The 19,608-nt window shown below is 52.1% G+C and overlaps 1 protein-coding gene across 7 annotated transcripts in view; it reads right to left on the reverse strand.

The window, feature by feature from the left end:
- ADCYAP1R1 (ADCYAP receptor type I) overlaps positions 1 to 19,608 on the reverse strand; it is a 54,332-nt gene that overhangs the window by 16,142 nt on the left and 18,582 nt on the right. For all 7 annotated transcript variants that reach the window (XM_032872176.1, XM_032872184.1, XM_032872171.1 and 4 more), the window contains 9 exons: positions 11,528 to 11,635; positions 9,148 to 9,168; positions 8,083 to 8,124; positions 5,640 to 5,752; positions 4,902 to 4,999; positions 4,285 to 4,417; positions 3,171 to 3,324; positions 2,690 to 2,750; positions 2,087 to 2,156 (listed from right to left, as the gene is read on the reverse strand). In XM_032872176.1, coding sequence (XP_032728067.1) covers positions 2,087 to 2,156; positions 2,690 to 2,750; positions 3,171 to 3,324; positions 4,285 to 4,417; positions 4,902 to 4,999; positions 5,640 to 5,752; positions 8,083 to 8,124; positions 9,148 to 9,168; positions 11,528 to 11,635 — 800 coding nt within the window. The remainder of the gene's footprint in view (positions 1 to 2,086; positions 2,157 to 2,689; positions 2,751 to 3,170; positions 3,325 to 4,284; positions 4,418 to 4,901; positions 5,000 to 5,639; positions 5,753 to 8,082; positions 8,125 to 9,147; positions 9,169 to 11,527; positions 11,636 to 19,608) is intronic.

Below are 19,608 nucleotides of genomic sequence, written 5' to 3' on the forward strand. Positions count from 1 at the left end.
TAAAGACTTATTCACACACTCAGATATGCACAAATATATCCATTGTGGCATTGTTCATAAGAAGAAAAACTGGAATACTGTAAAAGTCCATCACTAAGGGAAGAGACCACTTTAAAAAATGTTTCCAAAACACTTTTGATTCCCTGATTTTTTAAAAATACACACTAAAATAAGCCAGAAATAAAAACTTTCCTAATTCAATGAAGAATAACTGCTCAAAACTATATAGCAAACACCATCCTCGTCCAGACTAAGGAATAGGGGCGCCTGCATGGCTTAGTCGGTTAAGCATCTGCCTTCAGCTCAGGTCATGATCTCGGGGTCCTGGGATCGAGCTCTGCATCAGGCTCCTTGCTCGGCAGGAGGCCTGCTTTCCCTCTCTCACTCACCCTGCTTGTGTTCCTGCTCTCTCTCTGTCAAATAAATAAATAAAATATTAAAAAAAAAAAAAAAAGAAAGAAAGAAAGAAAAGTAGCCAAGAAAAGAAAAAATACACAAAACGAACTGCTTCCTTACGCACCAGCTGTAACCCACTAGAACATACAATGACAGAATGAGTCCCAGACACAATACAAACCCAAACTGGAAAACACGCTAAGATTTTATTTATTTATTTGACAGAGATCACAAGTAGGCAGAGAGGCAGGCAGAGAGAGAGAGAGGGAAGCAGGTTCCCTGCTGAGCAGAGAGCCCGATGCGGGACTCGATCCCAGGACCCTGGGATCATGACCTGAGCTGAAGGCAGAGGCTTTAACCCACTGAGCCACCCAGGCGCCCCTGGAAAACACTCCAGAGCTAAACTGAACAAGACAATAGGAAAAGCTGGACAAAATGACTCCATGGGAAAGACTGAATCAATGGAGAGGGATCAGGCCATGTTCTTGGAGAGGAAGACTCCATATTTTAAGAAAATCACTTCTCCAAATTAATTTATAGATTTAATGCAATTTCTCTAAATGTCTCCAACACACTCTTTTTGCAGCTTGACAAGGATATTTGACAGTTCACCTGAAAGAGTGAATGTGTAAGAAAATTTTGAAGGAAAAAAAGAATGAAGAAGAGGATATTATAACATATTTGATTTAGACATCAAAACCTGCTACCAGGTTATAATAACTACCACAAGGAGGCATTCACTGCAGACACAGCCAAATAGATTAGTAACATAGCACTGAATACCAGTAGAATATACTGAATATTCACGATAAAAGGATATTTCAACATAATTGAAAAACGATGGTCTATTTAATAAAAAGATGAGAGGGTAGACTATCTATCCACTGGGAGAAAAAAAAAACTAAAGACGATTAGATATCATTTCAGATCAAAGAAATAAAAATTCAGCTAGATTGGGGACAAATATATAAAAATCCAACCCATAAAAATGTTATAAAACAACTAAGAATACTTGTATGTCTTAGGATGGGGAAAGGCTCCCGTAAAAAGATACAAGTTTCAAAACTTATGAAGACAAAACTTGACAGTTTGTATAAAATTATGCAGACTTGGAAATATACTTACAACATACTTAACAAATAAAGCGTTACTATCTTTGAAACAATTAGGAAGACAACTGAGCAAAGCAACCAAAAGAGAAATGAGCAAGAGAAATAAACGGGTAATGATCAGAATAAAAGCAAGTTGTCAATAAATGTCTGGGGAAAAGTACCTCACTGCGCTAGCAATATGGAGAAATTCACATTAAAACAATGAGCTACCAATATTCCCCAGGAGCCTGTGCAAAAATTTAAATGATTGATATTGTAAGCACTGACAAAGATAAGAGGTACTCTTTCCCACCCAACAATTCCATTTCTAGAGATTTAGTCTAAAGAAATACTCATGTTCAAAATTATGCACAGAATTGCTCCTAGTAGCACTTTTTCATTATGAGGAAAAAATGAGAAAATATATATGTCCAATACTAGGGGACTAGCTACATAACTAGTGTCTCCATGTTGCCAAATATAATGTAGCCAGGAAAAAGGAGAAGGCTGGCTTATGCAGTGGCTTCTGTATTTGGCCCCTTCTCCTGCCTTCTGTCCAGGCCCCTGTCTCTTCCCCATCCTTGCCCAAGGATACTCACCATTATGGAGCCAACCACAGGGCCTTTGATCACCCACCACAGAGCTGTGTTGTCATTCATATCCCAGCAGCTGAAAGACAGACAGAAAGATGAGAGATTAAGCTCAGTGCTGGGATGCCTACAAGCCAACGCTGACAGCCCCACTGTGGCCCTTTTCCCTTGCAGCTGTCTGAGGACGGGCTGGCTGGAAAGGGAGTTTTCAGGCATGTTGCAGACTGGAGCCCAGCTCTGGTTCTTCTAGTGTCCTGGTCCTTCCCTCTTAGAATCACCAGTGGGCTCCTGGGCAAGGGCCATGTTCCCCCTTCAGGATTGTGAAGGTGCGACCCCACCCTCAACAGCCTTCCTCCCCTCCCTGAAAGGAAAACAGGACACTCAGAGCTGGGCCCAGCCATGGAGAGGGCCTCTGAAACCTTGCACATTCTCACTAGGATCCGGCTGAGATATGGCTGAGTAGGTCCACCCGTGGTGCGATCAGGGTACAGTCGGGGGCAGGGGATTGGGGTGCAGTCAGGGGCTATTAACGTGAAGTCAGGGGAGCCACTGAGGCCCATCTGTAAGAACATTCTCGGGGCTCTGGGCCCTGGCTCTTGGACACGTACTCACCCTGTGTCATCGAAGTAGAGCCTCAGCATAGCCCACACAGACACACACACAGTTGGTGTCCCTGGAAGAACAAGAAAAGAAGCCTGGTGACGACAAGAAAACCAACAGGTCCTGGGGTCCCCTCAGATTTGGGCTCCCAGGGGGTGTCTGACCCAATGGGCAGGTGTCTCTTTCAGACCTGGGGTCTTGGGGACCCTAACTGTTCCTCACACCTCTGTCTCTGCAGGCCCATGTATCCCTCAGACCTTTGTCTATCTCCCTTCTCAGAAGGACTCCTGTGCATACCATGTCTTTCAGACAGTGGGCTTTCAATGGGCAGGAAGAGCAAGAAAGGGTCCAAGAACCAGAGATACCATCAGCTGCAGACAGGGCAGCGCCTCCCTTCCCTGACCTAACATTCCCTGACAGCAGGACCAAGGACATACCTGGCCATGAGGCCTGAGCCATGTGGCCTGAGCACTGGCCACAGTCAGTGACCTACCCCAGCCTATGATGGTGTACCAGTAGAAGTATCTCCTCTCAGGAAAGAAGGTCTCCACTAGCAGGGTGAAGAGGTACAGACCCTCGATGAACAGCCAGAAGTAATTTGACACGACACAGTAGTGGAAGAAAACCATTATAGCCTTGCATTCCACCTGCAAAGAGGGTGGGGAAGGTGAGGGAGGCATGAAGCCCCCACTGCAGGCTCCCACCCAGCCCTGAAAACCCAGCCCAGCAGGAGCACGGAGAATCCTGGGGGTCCTTCTGCTCAGGCATGTTTGGGCTCAAGCACCCCACAGATCTGCAAGACTCAAGGTTCCTGGATTTGAAGAGTTAAGAATGGCAGCATCCTATGATTGTGAGTTGAAGCTGTCCACAGAGACAACTCTAGGCGTGTCAGAAAAGGATGGGGGAAGGGTGAGCAGCGGGCCCGCTCCTCTCCCCAGGTTCATTCTCCCCCAACTTTCCTGCTCCTTCTCCAGCCCCTCTGCTTTTCCAACCCTGCATCCTTGTCAGTCGGGGAGTACAGAGGACCCTGCAGGAGGCTTCTTAGTCAAATGAAGTTTTTAGACATCAATGGGGAGACTCCTGGTCCCCAGAAATCTCGGACAAGAGGGGCCCACCCCGACCCCTCCAAGTGTGCTCTCTTGGGTCAAGCCCCTGTGCCCTGGGCTGTTCTTTCCATCTTATTCCACCAAAACCTATATGCTCTGCTTACCTCCAAAGGTATGAGAACTGGGGAGATGGTCTGGAGAGATCCCAACCAAGCAGCCCCTCGGCTCTGTCACCAGTTAGTGAAATGACCAGAGGCCAGGCAAACCCTCTCTCCTTGGGCCACCGAGACTCTGTGTTTCCATCCGACCCTCCACATCAGCTCTGCCATGTGTGCCAAGTACACTGTGTATCAAGTACACATACAGACTGAGGGACAGGAAATGACATCGAGCTAGGGTCTCGCTGGTTGCTAGCAACTCATGATCCTTCCTGGATTTCTGCGTTCCCTGGGGACAGTCACTGTCCCAGCAGGAAAGCACCTGGATGGCAGAGGGGGTGGGGGGGGGTCACAGGGAAGGGAGCCCTGGAAGGGCTTTCCTGCCAGGGTTCCACACACTCACGGTGGAGATGAAGCAGTGGTTGCTGTCCTGCTCTGCGTAGAGGATCCAGTCTTTGATGAAGACAGAGATGGCCCTCAGCATGAACGACACAAACAGGTTCATGTGGATGAAATTGCGGGTGCAGTGCAGCTTCCTACACCAGCAGGCCGGGGGAAGAAGAGGCCTTGAAGTGAGGAGCCCCATGGCACCTCCTCCTCCACTCCAAGCTCTGCTCTGGGCCAGCTCCACGGCTCTGACTCGGGGGCTCCCCACCTTTCCACATCTCTACATCCTCCCTCACAGCCAGGCCGTTGTTGTCTTGCTCCATGACTCTGAGACACCAGACTTTCCCCTCCTGTGGCCTCTGTCCCTTGGACCAGGAAGATAAAAGTGAGACATGGGGGGTCTCCTGCTCAGGTTCCCCTTGCTGCGTGGCCCTGGACATATCAGTTGCCCTCTCTCGGATGGAGTTTCCCACCTGTTAGTGTAAGAGTGGGGGAAACACCTTCTAAGGGCCCTCCAGGGCTGATATCCAGAGGAGAGGGTAGGGGTGGGTGGGTCAGAGCCAGGGCTCTGAGCTATGGTGCTGCTACTCTGAATGCTGCTGGTGTGTGGGTGGCAGGGGTGTGGGGTCTTACCGGAAACGACAAAGGATGACCATGGCAGTGGTGAGGGTGACAAGGGATGTGCTGTAACCAACTGTGTACAGGGCCTTGACGGACAAGTAGTAATAATCCTGGAGCAAAGCACAAAACATCCAGGGCTCCGCATGGAAGCTGCCCCAGCCCTCAGCTCCCTCAGGCCAGGGCCTGCCTACCCTGGGGGCCCACCACCCAGCTCCACCTTCCTTTCTTCACCTCTAGCTGATCTCATCTCCTTCTCTCCCCCCACCCCAGGTCCTCGACTACCCTGTCCTCCACCCTCTCCCCAACAAGCTTCCTCCTCCCCTCCGCAAGGTCTCTACTCTGTCAATACTCAGTAAATGCTTGTTGAGTGCAGGGGCACTGACCCACCAGAACAGGCATCAGCCTTGGCCTGGAGAAGTGTCCAGGAGGCCCCCTGCTGGGCCCAGCTTCAACCCTTCAGTTGCTGGGCCACAGAAAGGATGAGAGGCCTGGAAGAGTAGCCAGGGAGGTAGGGGACATGTGGTGGGGGCTGGGGGGACTCAGGAAGAAAAGCAGATGCTTCTTGGCCCAGAATGAATGAACAAAGGCCTTGCCCTCTGTGTGTCTGGCGTGGGTATACAGCAGGTGCTCCCGTGCTGCCTAGGGAGAGACCTGTAGGCCCAACAGGAGCCAAGGTCTTTGGTGGGAACACCTGGTCACCAGCCTCCGCAGCCCGACCCCTGCCACCTCCACAAAGGGACAGCCACTCACCTGGTCCCCGGGCTCATACTCATCATAGTCATCAAACCCACAAGCATCTACGTAATGAGGGAAGGGCTCTGACCATCCATCCTCTGTGCAGTTCCGGCTCACCACCCTCATGTCTGCAGCAGAAGAAACACTCAGCAAGGCATGGAATGATTAAGAAGACCCTGCAATTCTTACTTGAAAATTACTTCTTAAGTGGGAATTTCTAGAAACCGCATATGCACATCTGGGAAGCACAGTGGTTGAAGGTTCATGAAATTTTCCACTGTCTGAGGGAACATAGTGCTTGCTAGTGACCTCTAGCTCAGCCTGGACATGAAGGACACTGGGGAGGACAAGGCACAGCTGATCTCTTAACAAGGGCCAAGAGGACCAAGTCTCCCTCTCTTCTGGACCTGGGAAGTGCCCCTGGCCCCTTCCCCAGGCCATGGGTCAGCACTCGCCAAACGTCAGCGAACAGAAAAGAATGACATGAGATCACCATTGCAGACTCCAGCAGCCACCACTCTCCAACCCAGGAATTCTGGTCCAGGAATCAGCTCAAGTGACCTTGGGGCAGGAGTGCCCCTCAGACATTGGGAGCTCTGTGCCTTACAGCAGCTCCAGAGCTCCCGCACCAAGCCATGTATGGCTTGCTTGATTAACAAGGACCAGACTTCCATTAACCTAGCGCCAGATCTTATTAAGATATGTATTCAGGTTTAAAAAAAAACAACAACCTTTGTCTTCCCAGGTTTAGAGGTCTGTTTCCTCTCACTAATGTACTTTAATTTCCTTTTGATAGACTTTAAAGGCCATTTTGTAGGACACCAAAGGGGAAAGAGTCATTTACGGTCTGCAGGGCGGAATTTAGATTGGTTTTTGCCCCGCCTGGGGCCTTTTAGCCTTTAATGATTGCTCATCTCATCTTCCCCTCTCCCGATTGTCTGCAAGGGTGAGCCACAGATGTTCCGTGGAGGGGAGAAGGTCAGCAGCCCCCTATTCCTCCAGCCTTGGACTCTGGCCACGACCAACCCTGGTTCCCAGACTGGCTTCCTGGGAGTTTACCTGGTATATTACGACACGTGGCAACGGTTCTTTTTTCATAGGATTCAGGGGCCAGAAACTTGTGTATAAGACACTTTCACAGAAGAGGGGCTCCAGCACCCATGTTGCTGGACAGTTCCCCCTGCTGGGGCCAAGGCCACTTCTGCGGAGGTCAGGAAGGAGGCAAGGGCAGAGGCCAAGACAGGAAACCCCTCTGCTTTTCCAACCCTGCATCCTCGCCAGTAGAGTTGGAAGAAATGAGGCCAATTCTTTTTTGCCAAGAGAGTCAAAAACACACTTGCTGGGACTCTGGGAAGAAGCAGAGGGTGCGTGACCCTGCCACAGAAGACAGCTCTGCCCAGAGTGGGGAGACTACTGGTCTCCATCGCTTCTCGAATTCGAAGTCCCATGACATAGGACAAGGAGGATGCCTGGCAGGCCCAGGGAGACGAGTTGCTTCCGTCCCCCATTTTGATGCCAAATTCCTCCTTCTTCCAGCAAATCCATGTCAAGCTGTTACTGGCGACCTCCTTCCAAGTCCTCTGAAAGTCTTCATGCCCCAGGGGAGTCAAGGCCTTGGCCATGGGCCTCCTCTCCTCTGTGCTTTGCCCACAGCAAGGTGGTGGGAAGAGGAAAGGGAAGCTGCTTTAAAAAAGCAATTATTTAAAAGTGTCCCAGAGGTAGAAGCCATTTCCTTTCTTTTATTTTTCTCCCTTCTCCGTGTCTTTTTATAAGATAGTGTGGGCACAGAACTGTATAAATCTTTTTGTTCAGAACTATTCCACGAATTTGTCACGCTATTGTTCTGATGGAAATCTCTAGAAGATGGAGTACTCTCTAGATTGTCAAAACCTTACAGTGACTGCACCCACTTCACTAGACTTTTACCCCAGCAATTTCATAGGAGCACAGGATTTTAGGGCACTGGTTCTCAAAATGGGCACCCTACCCAGACAGGCCCCTCAGCAGCACTGGGAAGACAGGCTGGAAATGCATATTCTCAGCACCTCCTTGCCCCAGGACAGCTAAATCAGAGACTCTAGGGGCAAGGAATCAGAGTTTTAATGAGCCCCCTAGGTGACTGAAGTCACAGTAGAAGTTGGAGAACCACCATTGCCCCTGAGGGAGTTCCAAACTTTCAGGGGCCCTTGAATCTAGGGTGTCTGTATTTGGAGTCCATAGTGTGGCTTTGAGAGATCTGTGCTCCCAGAAATCATACACACAATGCTCTGTCTGGGCCCATGAGTGCAAATTTCCGTGGAGAAAATCCACACCTTCTACAGGGAAGGAAAAGGACCCACTAAAGATCCCACAGCCACAGAAGTCCCTACCTGCCCTGGACCTGGGACCCTCAAGCTCCCGTGCCAGCACATGCCCTCCCTCCAGCCAGGCCGTGGTGGGCCCCAGTTGATGCCCTCACCTGAGAGATCCAAGGAGTTACTGTCAGGGAAATCGAACTCTCCTGCAAAGCACAGAATGGGCATGAGTCAGCACGCGCGGCCCTCAGTGTGCCAGAGCTGTGCGTGGTACACTCTCTACCCTGGAAGGTCAAGGCCCTCCCACGTCTGAAGGACAGAGGTGGGGTCTCTGCCAAAAGGCTGCCGTGCACATAGCAGCTGCACCCCTCTCCGACACAGCGTGCCCTCCAGCATCAATCCCATTTGCTTTGTACTGCAGTGATGCTAAGGATGGCCCATGACTCAGTTCTCCCCACTGGGCCACAGGAAGTGGAAGCGGAATAGAGTCAGGGAGGTGGGAGGGCCTCCGGACTGGGAGAGGAGTGCAAAAGGATGACTGGGTCTTTTCCAGAAAAAAGCAGGAACAGCAACATGGGTCCTGGGCTTGGGTTTCTTTTCGGGTCCACAAGCCTCCATCTCAGCCCCAAACCTGTCTCATCCGAGGGGGCCCAGGACTTCATCCACAGACATTTTTTCTCCTCTCTCCTGATTCTTTATTCCACCTCCATCCTTTTCTCATGACAAAGCCCCTGAAAGCAATGAACCCTCGTTTCCATTCCACTTCTGAAAACCCTATTTCCAACACATAGCTGACCTTCCACCCCCTACCCCCAGGAAGCCTCTCCTGACCTTTCATTATCCTGCCTACATGCTGCACAGCTAGGTATCTCCTGTTCTCAAGCTTGCCTTCCATTCCTACATCAAGGCCACCAAGGATGTCTGCATCTACATGGGCTCACACACACATTCAGGGCTGTACCATGCCCATTTTCTATCCCCTCCACGAGTGTGTCTCATCCTTCCAAATCAGTGCTGAGTGCCCCAAGACCAAGGGCTGTGTCTTCCGTGTGCCTGTGTCCCCCACCTCCTTGGATGGCTAAAGGCAGGGGGTGGGGGTCGGGGGAATCTGGTCCCTGAGGAGTCTCTCATTCCACCCCCACCCATTCCCAGCAGTCAGAACTGGGCTCCCACTGGATGGACAGATGGGCAGATGATCAGCAGTCTCTCCTCTCCAAGGTTCCTCTTACCAAAGGTTTCTAGCTTCCACACTGAAACAGAGAAAGAGAGAGAACCCATAGGTGAACCAGGGAGCTAAAGTTGGGTCTGCTCTCACAGGGTCCTGCTGATTTCCTCTCTCCCCCACTCTCCATGCCCAAGCTCTGCTGGGGACCCAGGGACATGAGGACTGTAGGCTGTGGGTGGGCCAGACACAGGAGACTTCTATCTCTCCCTTCAGAATGGGACCCAGCGAAGGAGAGATGAGCCGAGGCGTCTGAGAGAAGGAGAGATCCGTCCCCCGCTATCTTCAGTAGCCTAGGAAGCAACAACTACTATAGTGAGCAGATTCAACTCTGGGAGCCATGAACTAGAATAAGAAATGTCATTTTCAACTTTCTAAGCAAGTCTCACTAATCCAGGTTTGTGAACAGAGACGCTAAAGGGCCCTGCCTTAATGAGCCATTGAGAATCAGGTGTAAATAACACATTCACGGTGCAATCGTCAGAGGGAGGGGACACAGTGTGAAGGGAAGTTTTCCTTGGCATCTTAGTTCACCACTGATTCATTCTGCCTTTTTGTTGTTGAAAAGCAGCCGTCTCGCCATGGTACCTGACCCAAAGTAGACGTTCAAGAGACCTCAGGTAAATGATGAATGAGAGGAGTACATGAACAAAGGAAGTGAGGAAGGCAGTTTCCACAGGAATGCAGCAGCGATGTGGCTGAGTCACCGGCTGCCACCGCACCAATGTCCCCTGTGCACACTCTACCCTGCACTCCTGCACTGCTTTGCCTCTAATTCCAAATTCGCTTCCTGTCTGGCTCTGGGGCACACCCAGTCCCCCAGCTGTCAGGATGGGAGAGGCCAGGGCGTCCTCCTTCTGGACTGGGGGGACTGGAGGCGGGAGGTGTGGCGGAACACCCCAGAAAGGGAAGTAACGGGGAGGGGGAGCTAAACCCTGCCTCCCTTGGTCTTCAGATGGGGCCCCACATCCCAGCATACGGCCACTCTCCTCTCTGCCACCTCCCACAAGCACCTGCCCCTCCAGGCAGGGCCACAGTTGCTGGCGTTCTGGAAGTGAAATAGAATGTGCCTCTGCCTCTGATAGACGGGTCAGAGGTTGGAGGTAGGCAGGACTCCATAATGGAGTGGAGCTCAGAGGTTCTCCAGTTCTAGAAGGACCCTGTCCTAAGCCTTAGGCAGGCAGCCTCAGGGGGCTGAGGGCCAGGTGGCAAGGTCATGTGCATGAGCACACAAGTGACTCAGATGCCTCTAACCCCCTCATGAGGCCCTGCCCTCCATCCTCCCCTAAACAAGGCCCCATCCCTGGGCTCAGCATTCAGTGGGCATGTTCTCAGGACATCTCCTGCCTAGAGCCCAGCCCTGCCTAACTTGGTGTCCTGCTTCCCTCCACAGCCACAGGAGTGGGGTGGAGGACCAGGGCAGGGCTCTAGGCCCTTCCCAGGGCTTGGGAAGCCTGTCTAGGAGCAACCTTTCTCAGGAGTCTACAAGGTGCCAGCTGAAAGGTGGAACTGGCCTAGAGAGCCCATTGGACTCACACCCAAAGAAGAGATCTGCATGAATCCATCTTAGACCCCTCCCCTTGGAGATGCGGTCTGTAAAGCCTTGTGCCTTTTTGAGGAGCACCACCCCCCTCTCTGGTGCCTCCATCCCTACATCCTGAGTCACACAGCTCAGCCACTGCCCAACTCTAGGACTCTCAAATGGGTCTGGGGCCCCTGAATATCTCCACAGCTCATCAGTGCTCCACACCCCCCCCAAGACCTCAAACACAGGCATGTCCCAAGCAGAGCTCTTTGGGATACCATACCTAGTTTCTAAGTGGGTATGTGAGTGTGGACATGGGGGAGTGTCTTGTGTCAAACTGCCAGAGAGCGTCTCACTGTGTGTCCATCTCTGGGTGTCTCTCTGGGCCTCTGAGCATCCCTGTATGTGTGCTATGGACAGTAGCACCAGCTGCACTACTGACCACTGCAATGTTCCTAGGCCTGGGCTGCCATGTGCATTTCTCCACACAACTCCCCAGTCACTATGTCACACTGCCATTTGACAGACCAGGGAATGGGGAACAGGGGACAGAGGTGTGAACTGCCTCACTCAAGGTCTGAGTTGGGTAAGAGCCGGAGCCCACATCCAAGAGCACAGCCTGGCCTCACTCACAAGGCCCCATCTCCAGGGCATCCTGGGAGCCTGCGGGCGCTTCCATGTCCCTGTGCAGACCAGGGTCTGTACTCTCATATTCCTGCTAGCATGGGAGCTCTGGAAGGGGGAACATGGCTGCAGGGGGGTCCCAGGTCCTGGGTACTTGCGTCCCAGGAAGGCTTGGGGCCAAGTGTGGAGAGAAGGCTAGAACAATCATGGCCTAGGGAAGCTCCAGGGGGAAACTCACCTTGGTCTGGGTTGAAGATTCGGAAGAATTCAGGGCAGCTGACCAGGACAATCTCACCCACGTGGGCAGGCTTCCAACACGTGAGGTTGTCCCACATCCCAGGGCAGCCTATGGAGGAGAGAACCATAGTGAGAGGGGGCCCAGCCCCACCACACCAACCACACTCACCACACTCATGCAGGTGGGCACACACACACATACCATGGTGAGTCAGGCCCCTGCGGGGGAAGGAAACAGTTTCAGGGAGAGAAGGTGAGGCTCACTGTGTGAGGCAGGGCTCAGCCTCCTCCCTGGAAGACCCCTCAAAGAGGAGCTGGGACATTTCAGGGGCTTCTGGGGGTGGAGAGGGAGGTCTCACCTGATTTTCCATCTCTCACAGCCCCATGGTGCCAGGAGGACTATGGGGAAGGGAGAAGCAGGCCCATAGCAGGCCAGGGTGGGATCACCATGCACGAGATGCTGGGGGGTCCTTGGAGCACCGCACTATCTCTCCACACCAGCTCCTCTAGTCCTCCCAGCCTCCAGCATCACAATGGGGTCCAGCTTTAGCTCAGCCTCCTTGGTGGGTCCTCCCTGCCTCTAAGGGAGTTCCAGAAACTGGCTGGCCTCAGGGTGCTGCTCCAGGCCTGCCCCTGCCTTCCAGAGATCGAGGCTCTGAGACTTGGAGGGGGTGCGGCAAGAGGTCTGACAAGGAAGAGGGCAAAGCTGGCCAGGCAGAGGTCTGCGTGGCCAAGGCCTGGGACTGTGAAGGGACTCAGAGCCCAAAGACAGAAGAGGCCAGTGCAGTAGTGGCACAGGCCCAACTCAGGCGAATGCTGAGGGCTGGAGGGGGAGCAAGGACAGACCAAGGGGTGTTTAGAAATCACCCAGACTTGGTGCGTCACCGGACACATGCTGCCAGGAACAAGAGAAAGATGGCAAGGTTGATGACCAGGTACTAATTTGGGAGCTCAGCGGACCCTCCTGCCCCTCTGCCCACCCTGTACCCTCTGTCTCTCTCTCCTTCCACCCCTGCCAGCCTTTCCTGGGAGGTCTGGGCAACCCCATGGCTGCTCCCTCACCTCCCTTCACGCTCCACCCCTTCCTCTGACGCTATCCCTCCTCTTCGATGAGGTGCCTCTGGCCACCAGCTGCCCACGTCTTCACCCTCCTGATGGGGTCCGCCTTGCCCACCTTAACTGAAGGCAGATATACTGGTGGCCATCCTGCCCCCGGAGCCTCACTCCTCCCACCTGGGACAAGATCACTGGCTCATGGACTTAGGGACAGAGCTACACACAGACAACCCCGGATCCTGAGACCTGCACTCCCTGAAAACAGGTTGGATATCCCCACCATGAAAGGCCCCAGGTAATCCAAACCCAGCCTGCCCAAGACTCCACTCAGCATCTCCCACTACAGCCCTGATTCCTGTCTCAGCCCCAGCTAGACAGACTTGAAGCCACTTCCGCCTGTCTGGCCAACCTAGTCATCTTCAGACTTTAGCAAGCACCCTTAACCCACGTGATTAACTAAACCTTTCTTTGTACACCTAGAGATGATGCATTCTTTCCTAGAATGCAGCCCTTCTGCACCAGTCATCAGACCCTGCTGTATGGCCTGTGGGCACCCCGATAATGTCTGCAGCTGGCTTCTGCATGCAATCAAGAAATGTTACAGACCACTGCCCTCCCGTAACTGCCCTAAACCCCTTTAAATAAATCTCTGGGCCAAGCAGTAACCTCGGAGTTGGCTTTTGGACAAGACTGCCATCTTCCCAAGTGGCAGGTATCCTGAATAAAGCTCCTATTGCTTTCCAATCAAAACTCATCTCTCAAGGGTTGGCTATTCAAACAAAGGGCAGCCGAAGTTGGGTTTCAGTAACAGACTGCCCTTGCTATGTCTCCTCCTCCTTCTTGTGCCATATCCAGAGGGCCACCATGTCCGGTTGGGCTGACTGACAAATATATGTGGACACTCGTGTCCTATTCTCCATCCTCTCAGCCCACTGAGTTAAGGGGTAAGCTACCTTTGACTGACACTGTGTTCTCCTCACTTGACACCACAAGGCTGTGACAGTGACCTTTTTGAAAGGAAGATCTGGTCAGGACATCCAGCCCACCCGCAGAGGTCCTTTCAGAGGACCTCCCACCTCAAGTCCTCAGCATGGTCCCCAAGGCACAGCCCTTGCTTCCCCCTCTGGCACACAGGGAGAGGGTGAGGCCCTGGGATGGCAGTTCCCCCAGGGAAAGGGGGTGAAATATGAAGGGCATGAAGAAGGGAGCCCCAGGGAACCACACATTTATCAGGTGGGCAGAGGAAGTGCGAGTGGTGACGTAATTCCCAAGAAGGGGAGCAAAGGTGGAGGAGGGAAGCGGCCACATTGAGGGTCTGACAGCAGAGTGCAATTTCAGGAAGGGACCCATATCCTGCTGAGGGGGTCTAAAAATATGGGCTTTGGAGAGGGCTTCTTTACCAGATCAAGGACAGTCAGAGGGTGACCGACAGTGTCCCACCGCCCGGAGCTGTCGTGAGGATTAATGAATTCATCCATGTAAAGCTCTCGGAGCTCCAGGACCACTCAATGCATGTTCATTGCTATTACTGGCATTAATTTCATTATTTCAATTAGGCGTCCCTGAGAAGCATTCCCCTGGGAGAGGCCCAGGCAAGGAGATGAAGCAGAGCCCCGCAAGGTGAGGAGAAATTCCAGTGGAGTGTCACAGAGGACACCTGGGCAGGCACTAGGCCGGGCAAGGGGGCCTAGGGCAGGCCTCATGGGCTCCCGGCCTCTCTGTTGGGGTCCACAACGGACTTAGCCTTTGGACAAGAAGGCACCCAGAGCTTCCAAATGCAGAAAACCTGGTCTCTCAGAATCCAAACCCGGCCACTTTGGAATTCACACCCAGTCACATTGGCCTGTGGTCTCCTGGCTCCTGGGATGACCAAGTTTGGGAGCTGGAAGCCCCACAGAAAATTCTGAGGGAAACAAACCAGAAAGACTAGATCACTGGGGCCATGTGAGGGGAGCAGGATCCCAGGTCTCACAACAGTAGCCAGTTATTGCTGATTCCTGCCCACCCTTCACAGCAGGAAACCAGCCGGCACATGGCTGGTTATGACATCATGTCCTTGAAAGAGACCCAGCGGCGTATCTTTGGCTGCCATGGCCCACGCGGATCACGGAACGGCCGTGGAGCACGGCTGTGTCTGGCCCATGCCCTAGCAGCCCCAGCCAACAGATGTTCCCTTAATGTGGAACATTAGGCCCTGGCCCAGCCAGCTGCGACAGCCAGCTGATGCTCCTGAGATCTCAGGGCCCTTCAGATAAATAGAGCATGCTCCCGAGGGTTGAAGAGCAGGGAAAGATGCAGAGCCCCAGGCAGCAACGCCATGAGGGGCAGTGGGGGCTCCCAGGTTGGAGGTCGGAGGCCTAGAAGCCTGGTTTGGGAATTCGTCCTGCCCCACCTCTCACACCCACCAGGCCCAGGGCCACAGCGGAGCAGGAAACAAATTTGAGAAGGTTGCATGGGAGAGCAGAGGAAGCAAAAAGGCCCCTGCAAGGCAGCCTTAAGACTCGAATTTGGTTGACTTCTGCCAAGGGCTCCCTTCATGACGCTGGCAAGTCTCTACCCACTCCACCTGACTCAATTTCCCTGTGTGCACTGCCAGGGCGGAGAGTCTCTGAGCGTATGCCCAACTCTGGATGACCAGATCTCAAATTAGGAACAGAGGTTCACTCATGACCTGCTGGTGTCCAGAAGGGTGGCCGGGGAGGCCGGGGCTGCCCTCCAGGGCCCCACTACCAGGGCAAGCATCTGCCAGGACCTACCCGCCATGGTGCCCCACCCTACCCCATGGCCTGCCACACTATCGAAGCCTTCCTGGTGCCCTCCTTAGGTTCCTGGCCTGGTTCCCTTCCAGGGACTAAGGTTCCCAGGGGCAATTCCTACAGCACTAGGGCAGGTGGAAAGACTAGAATGGAAATCCATAACTCGAGGGTCCAATCCCAGTGTCTGGGTTTAGGGAACCGCATGGTAAGAATTACGTATTTGGTCTTAGTCCCAGCTTCCAGGCAAAGCACGTAAACCTGTGGAATTTCCTAATAAAGGTAAGGGGAGTGTCTTCAGTTATTCATAAGGCTCTTCCGACCACACCTGAATTCATGCTAATGAGGTGACTCTGGGGCAAAGATGGCTGGTTGCCAGCGGGTACTTTCAGCTAAACCCACCCACATGGGCGGGGAGCTAGAAATTGGGCTAATCACCAAAGGCTAAGGATTTAGGGGATCATACCTACATAACAGAACTTCCATAAAAACCCTAAACAATGGGGTTCAAAGAGCTTCTAGGTGGATGAACACATCCACATACTAGCAAAGAGGTGAACCCCGAACTGCACAAGGACAGAAGCTCCTGTGCTCCTTCTGGACCTCACTCTATGACCCCCTTCATCTGGCTGTTCATTATATCCTTTATAGTAAACTGGTGAACGTGTTTCCCTGAATTCTGGGAGCCATTACTGCAAATTATTGAAACTGAGGAGAAGGTAGGACATGGGAGCCTCCAATTTGTAGTCAAGTCAGACAGAAGCGTGGATAACATGGGGACCCATGATTTGCAATTGGCATCTAAAGTGGCTAAGGGGAGAGTCTTCAGACCGAGCTCTTAGCCAAAGGGTCTGTGCTAACTGCAGACAGTGTCAGAAGTGAATGAAATTGTAGTGACACCAGTCGAGTATTCACAGAAGCCTGGAAAACCCACACGTTCGATGTCAGAAATGCTGTGAGTAGAAAAATAGCTTTCCTTTAGGGGACAATGTCCCTGACCCCACTGGGAGCTCACAGCCCTCTGCCCACCCTCCTGCCCTGCATCACAGGGTTTGCAGGAGACCGAGAGGGCCACCTTGGGGGTTCCCAGGATGCTCCACCTCTCAGAGGTGGCATGGGCTCTAGCTTGTCTCCCCTCCTTGATGGGGCCTGCTCTGAATCCCCCCCAGAAACTCCTTCCAGGAAGATGAGAAGGACAGGGAAGAGCCTTGGGTTTCTCTAACTGAGGACAGCAACTCATTTTCCTTCCACTCCCACAGAACACATCCAGTCCTCTATCTCCATCTGTTTCAGACTCTAGTCCCAACAAAGCTTAGTGTTGTTGGGACTGGAGGATTTCAAGACGCCTTTTCTCCTTCTCCTCCCCCTCCTCCTTTTACCCTATTTTTCTCACTCTCCCTTCCCCTCCTTCTTATTCACACATTTATTCAAGAAACTGTGTCAGTTATGAGTCCAATGCTGCTGAGCAATACAGGAGTGAAGAAAACAGCCCCAGTCTCTGCCTGTACAGCGCTTACAGCCCAGTGGTCTAGGGAAAGATCTTGCTCTTTAGGCTAAATGCTAAGAGAAGCCCTTAGATGATGAATTACCTTCCTATTGCTATTGCAACAAAGCCAACTCAGTGGCTTAAATGCCACAATGTCTTATTTTGCAGTTCCGGAGGTCAGAAAGTCTGAAACTGACCTCCCTGGGCTTAAATCCAGACGTTTGCTGGCCGCATTTCTTCTGGAGGATCTAGCGTGAATCCATTTCCTTATCTCTTCCAGATTCAAGACACTCTTTGCCAGTGGCCCCTTTCACCACCTTCAAAGCCAAGAGCACAGCATCCTCAACTCTCTCCTTCTCTGACCCTCCTGCCTCCATCCTTCCCTTATGAGGACCCTTGTGATTACACTGGATTCACCTGAATAATCAAGGATCCTCTCCATCTCAAGATCTTTAACCCAATTACACCTGCCAAGAACATTTTGCCATGTAAGGTAACATATTCTCGGGTTTGGGGGATGAGGATGGGGCCACCACTGCTTTGCCTCCCTTAGATGTGTTTCAAGACAAGGTGTCCCCTAATCCTCCTACACTGTTGGTGGGAATGCAAGCTGAGGCAGCCACTCTGGAAAACAGTATGGAGGTTCCTCAAAAAGTTGAAAATAGAGCTACCCTATGAGCCAGCAATTGCACTACTGGGTATTTACCCTAAAGATACAAATGTAAGTGATCTGAAGGGGCGCTTGCACCCGAATGTTTATAGCAGCAATGTCCACAATAGCCAAACTATGGAAAGAAACTAGATGTTCATCGACAGATGAATGGATAAGGAAGATGTGGTATATATATACAATGGAATATTACGCAGCCATCAAAAGAAATGAAATCTTGCCATTTGTAATGATGTGGATGGAACTAGAGGGTATTATGTTAAGCAAAGTAAGTCAATCAGAGAAAGATAATTATCATATGATCTCTCTGATATGAGGAATTTGAGAGGCAGGGTGGTGGGCTTGGGGGGTAGGGAAGGAAAAAATGAAACAAGATGGGATCGGGAGGGAGACAAACCATAAGAGACTCTTAATCTCATGAAACAAACTGAGGATTGTTGGGGGATAGGGGGTAGGGATAGGGTGGTTGGGTTATAGACATTGGGGAGGATATGCGATATGGTGAGTGCTGTGAATTGTGTAAGCCTGACAATTCACAGACCTGTATCCCTGGGGCAAAAAATACATTATATGTTAATAAAAATAATTAAAAAAAAAAAAGACCAGGAGTCCCCTGATCTGATTCCATAGGAATTCCATGGGAATCAGATCACGTGTGGGAAGGTAGAACATTTCAAGAACAGTCAATCAAACATGGAGACATATCTGTTAGGATAGGGCAGAAGGCAGAAGTGCAGGGGAGGGCGGAGGGGCTTGATTTGGAGCCGGGACAGCCAGGAAGGAAAGGTATGTCACGTAGGGAGGTCTGGAGGCAGGACTGAAGGGCCCTGTGACAGACCAGCTGTGGCCGGCAAGCCTGCCCGCGATTGTCGGAGGCTCACCGATATCACATGACTGAGTTCGCACAAAGGTAAGTGGAGGTTATGGACTGCTCTCAGAGGCATCCCTCACAGGCTCCATGCCCTTTCTCTCCCTCTCCCCTCTCTGCAGCATCCTTGGATGCGCCAGGTTGAGGCTGGCAGTGTTCTAAGATGGAAGGAACCCAGGGCTCTGAATGATGGTGCAGAGTCAAGCTCTGAGTCCCTCGTCTGCCAACCACGCCGCCCTGTGACCCGCGTAAGCAATAAGGGCTGCTGGCCTGCGTCTCTGAAACTTTAAGGTCTTTTGTTGTTGTTGTTACTGCAGCAAAATCTAAGCTACCTGACTGATGCAGTGAAAGGGAGGCGGGTACCAGAGATGGCACCTGGGTTTCTGGCTTGAAATGTTGGTATGGCTGGAAGGGTCAGCCATTCCCCACAGTGGAAAGAACCTGGATGAGAAGCAAATGGTAGTGGGCACGAGGCAGGCTGGAGCTCAAGGGTTTCGTCTGGAGTATGTTCAGTTTGAGATGGTGCCAAGAGCCAAGTGGAGATGGATTTCCCACAGGCAGTTAGATAAAAGTCCGGAGTGCAGACGGAGAGTGGGAAACTGGGGCAGGAGAACAGGAGTGGTCAGCACCGGGAACAAGAAGTGCCCAGCATAGGGATGCTAGGTAGGGCCACGGACCTGGACAACGGGTCTAGTGAGAGGGTGTGTGCCAAAGAGAAGAGAAGAGGATACGGCCTGTTCCTGACAGAAGAAGGAATGCAACATCAGAAGAGGGGCTGGCAAAGAAGGCTGAGGAGGGGTGGCTGGAAACCGGGGACACCCAGGCCAGGTTAGCAACACAGCAGACAGGAAAGCATGCTTCAAGGAAGACATGGTCAAGTACATCAGTCCCTGTTCCCCTCCTCTCTTCAAGTCAAAAATCAGAATGGCCTCTCTCCTCTGGGAGAACTCTCTGCTTGGACATCCCCAAGCACCTCTCCTCTAGTTCCCCAGTTCTACATGAGGACTGTCTCTGCCCTCCTGGCTCAGTCTGTTCCCCAGCCCCACCCCCACCCCCCGAAAACCTGAAAGGCTCTATGGAACCTGGTCCAAGGAATCCAGGTGCTTCAGGGCTGCTGCTCATACCAAGACACTAAGACACAAAGCAGCCAAGGAGACGCAGTGCCTTGCGACAGCAGGAGGGGAAAAGACCATTTGGGCACACTGAACAGCGAGAGAATACAAGGACCATTAGCCTCGACTGGAACAAA

The sequence above is a fragment of the Lontra canadensis genome, unplaced genomic scaffold (assembly GCF_010015895.1).
Source record: "Lontra canadensis isolate GAN:19392208 unplaced genomic scaffold, GSC_riverotter_1.0 scaffold2, whole genome shotgun sequence".
Classification (NCBI taxonomy): domain Eukaryota; kingdom Metazoa; phylum Chordata; class Mammalia; order Carnivora; family Mustelidae; genus Lontra; species Lontra canadensis.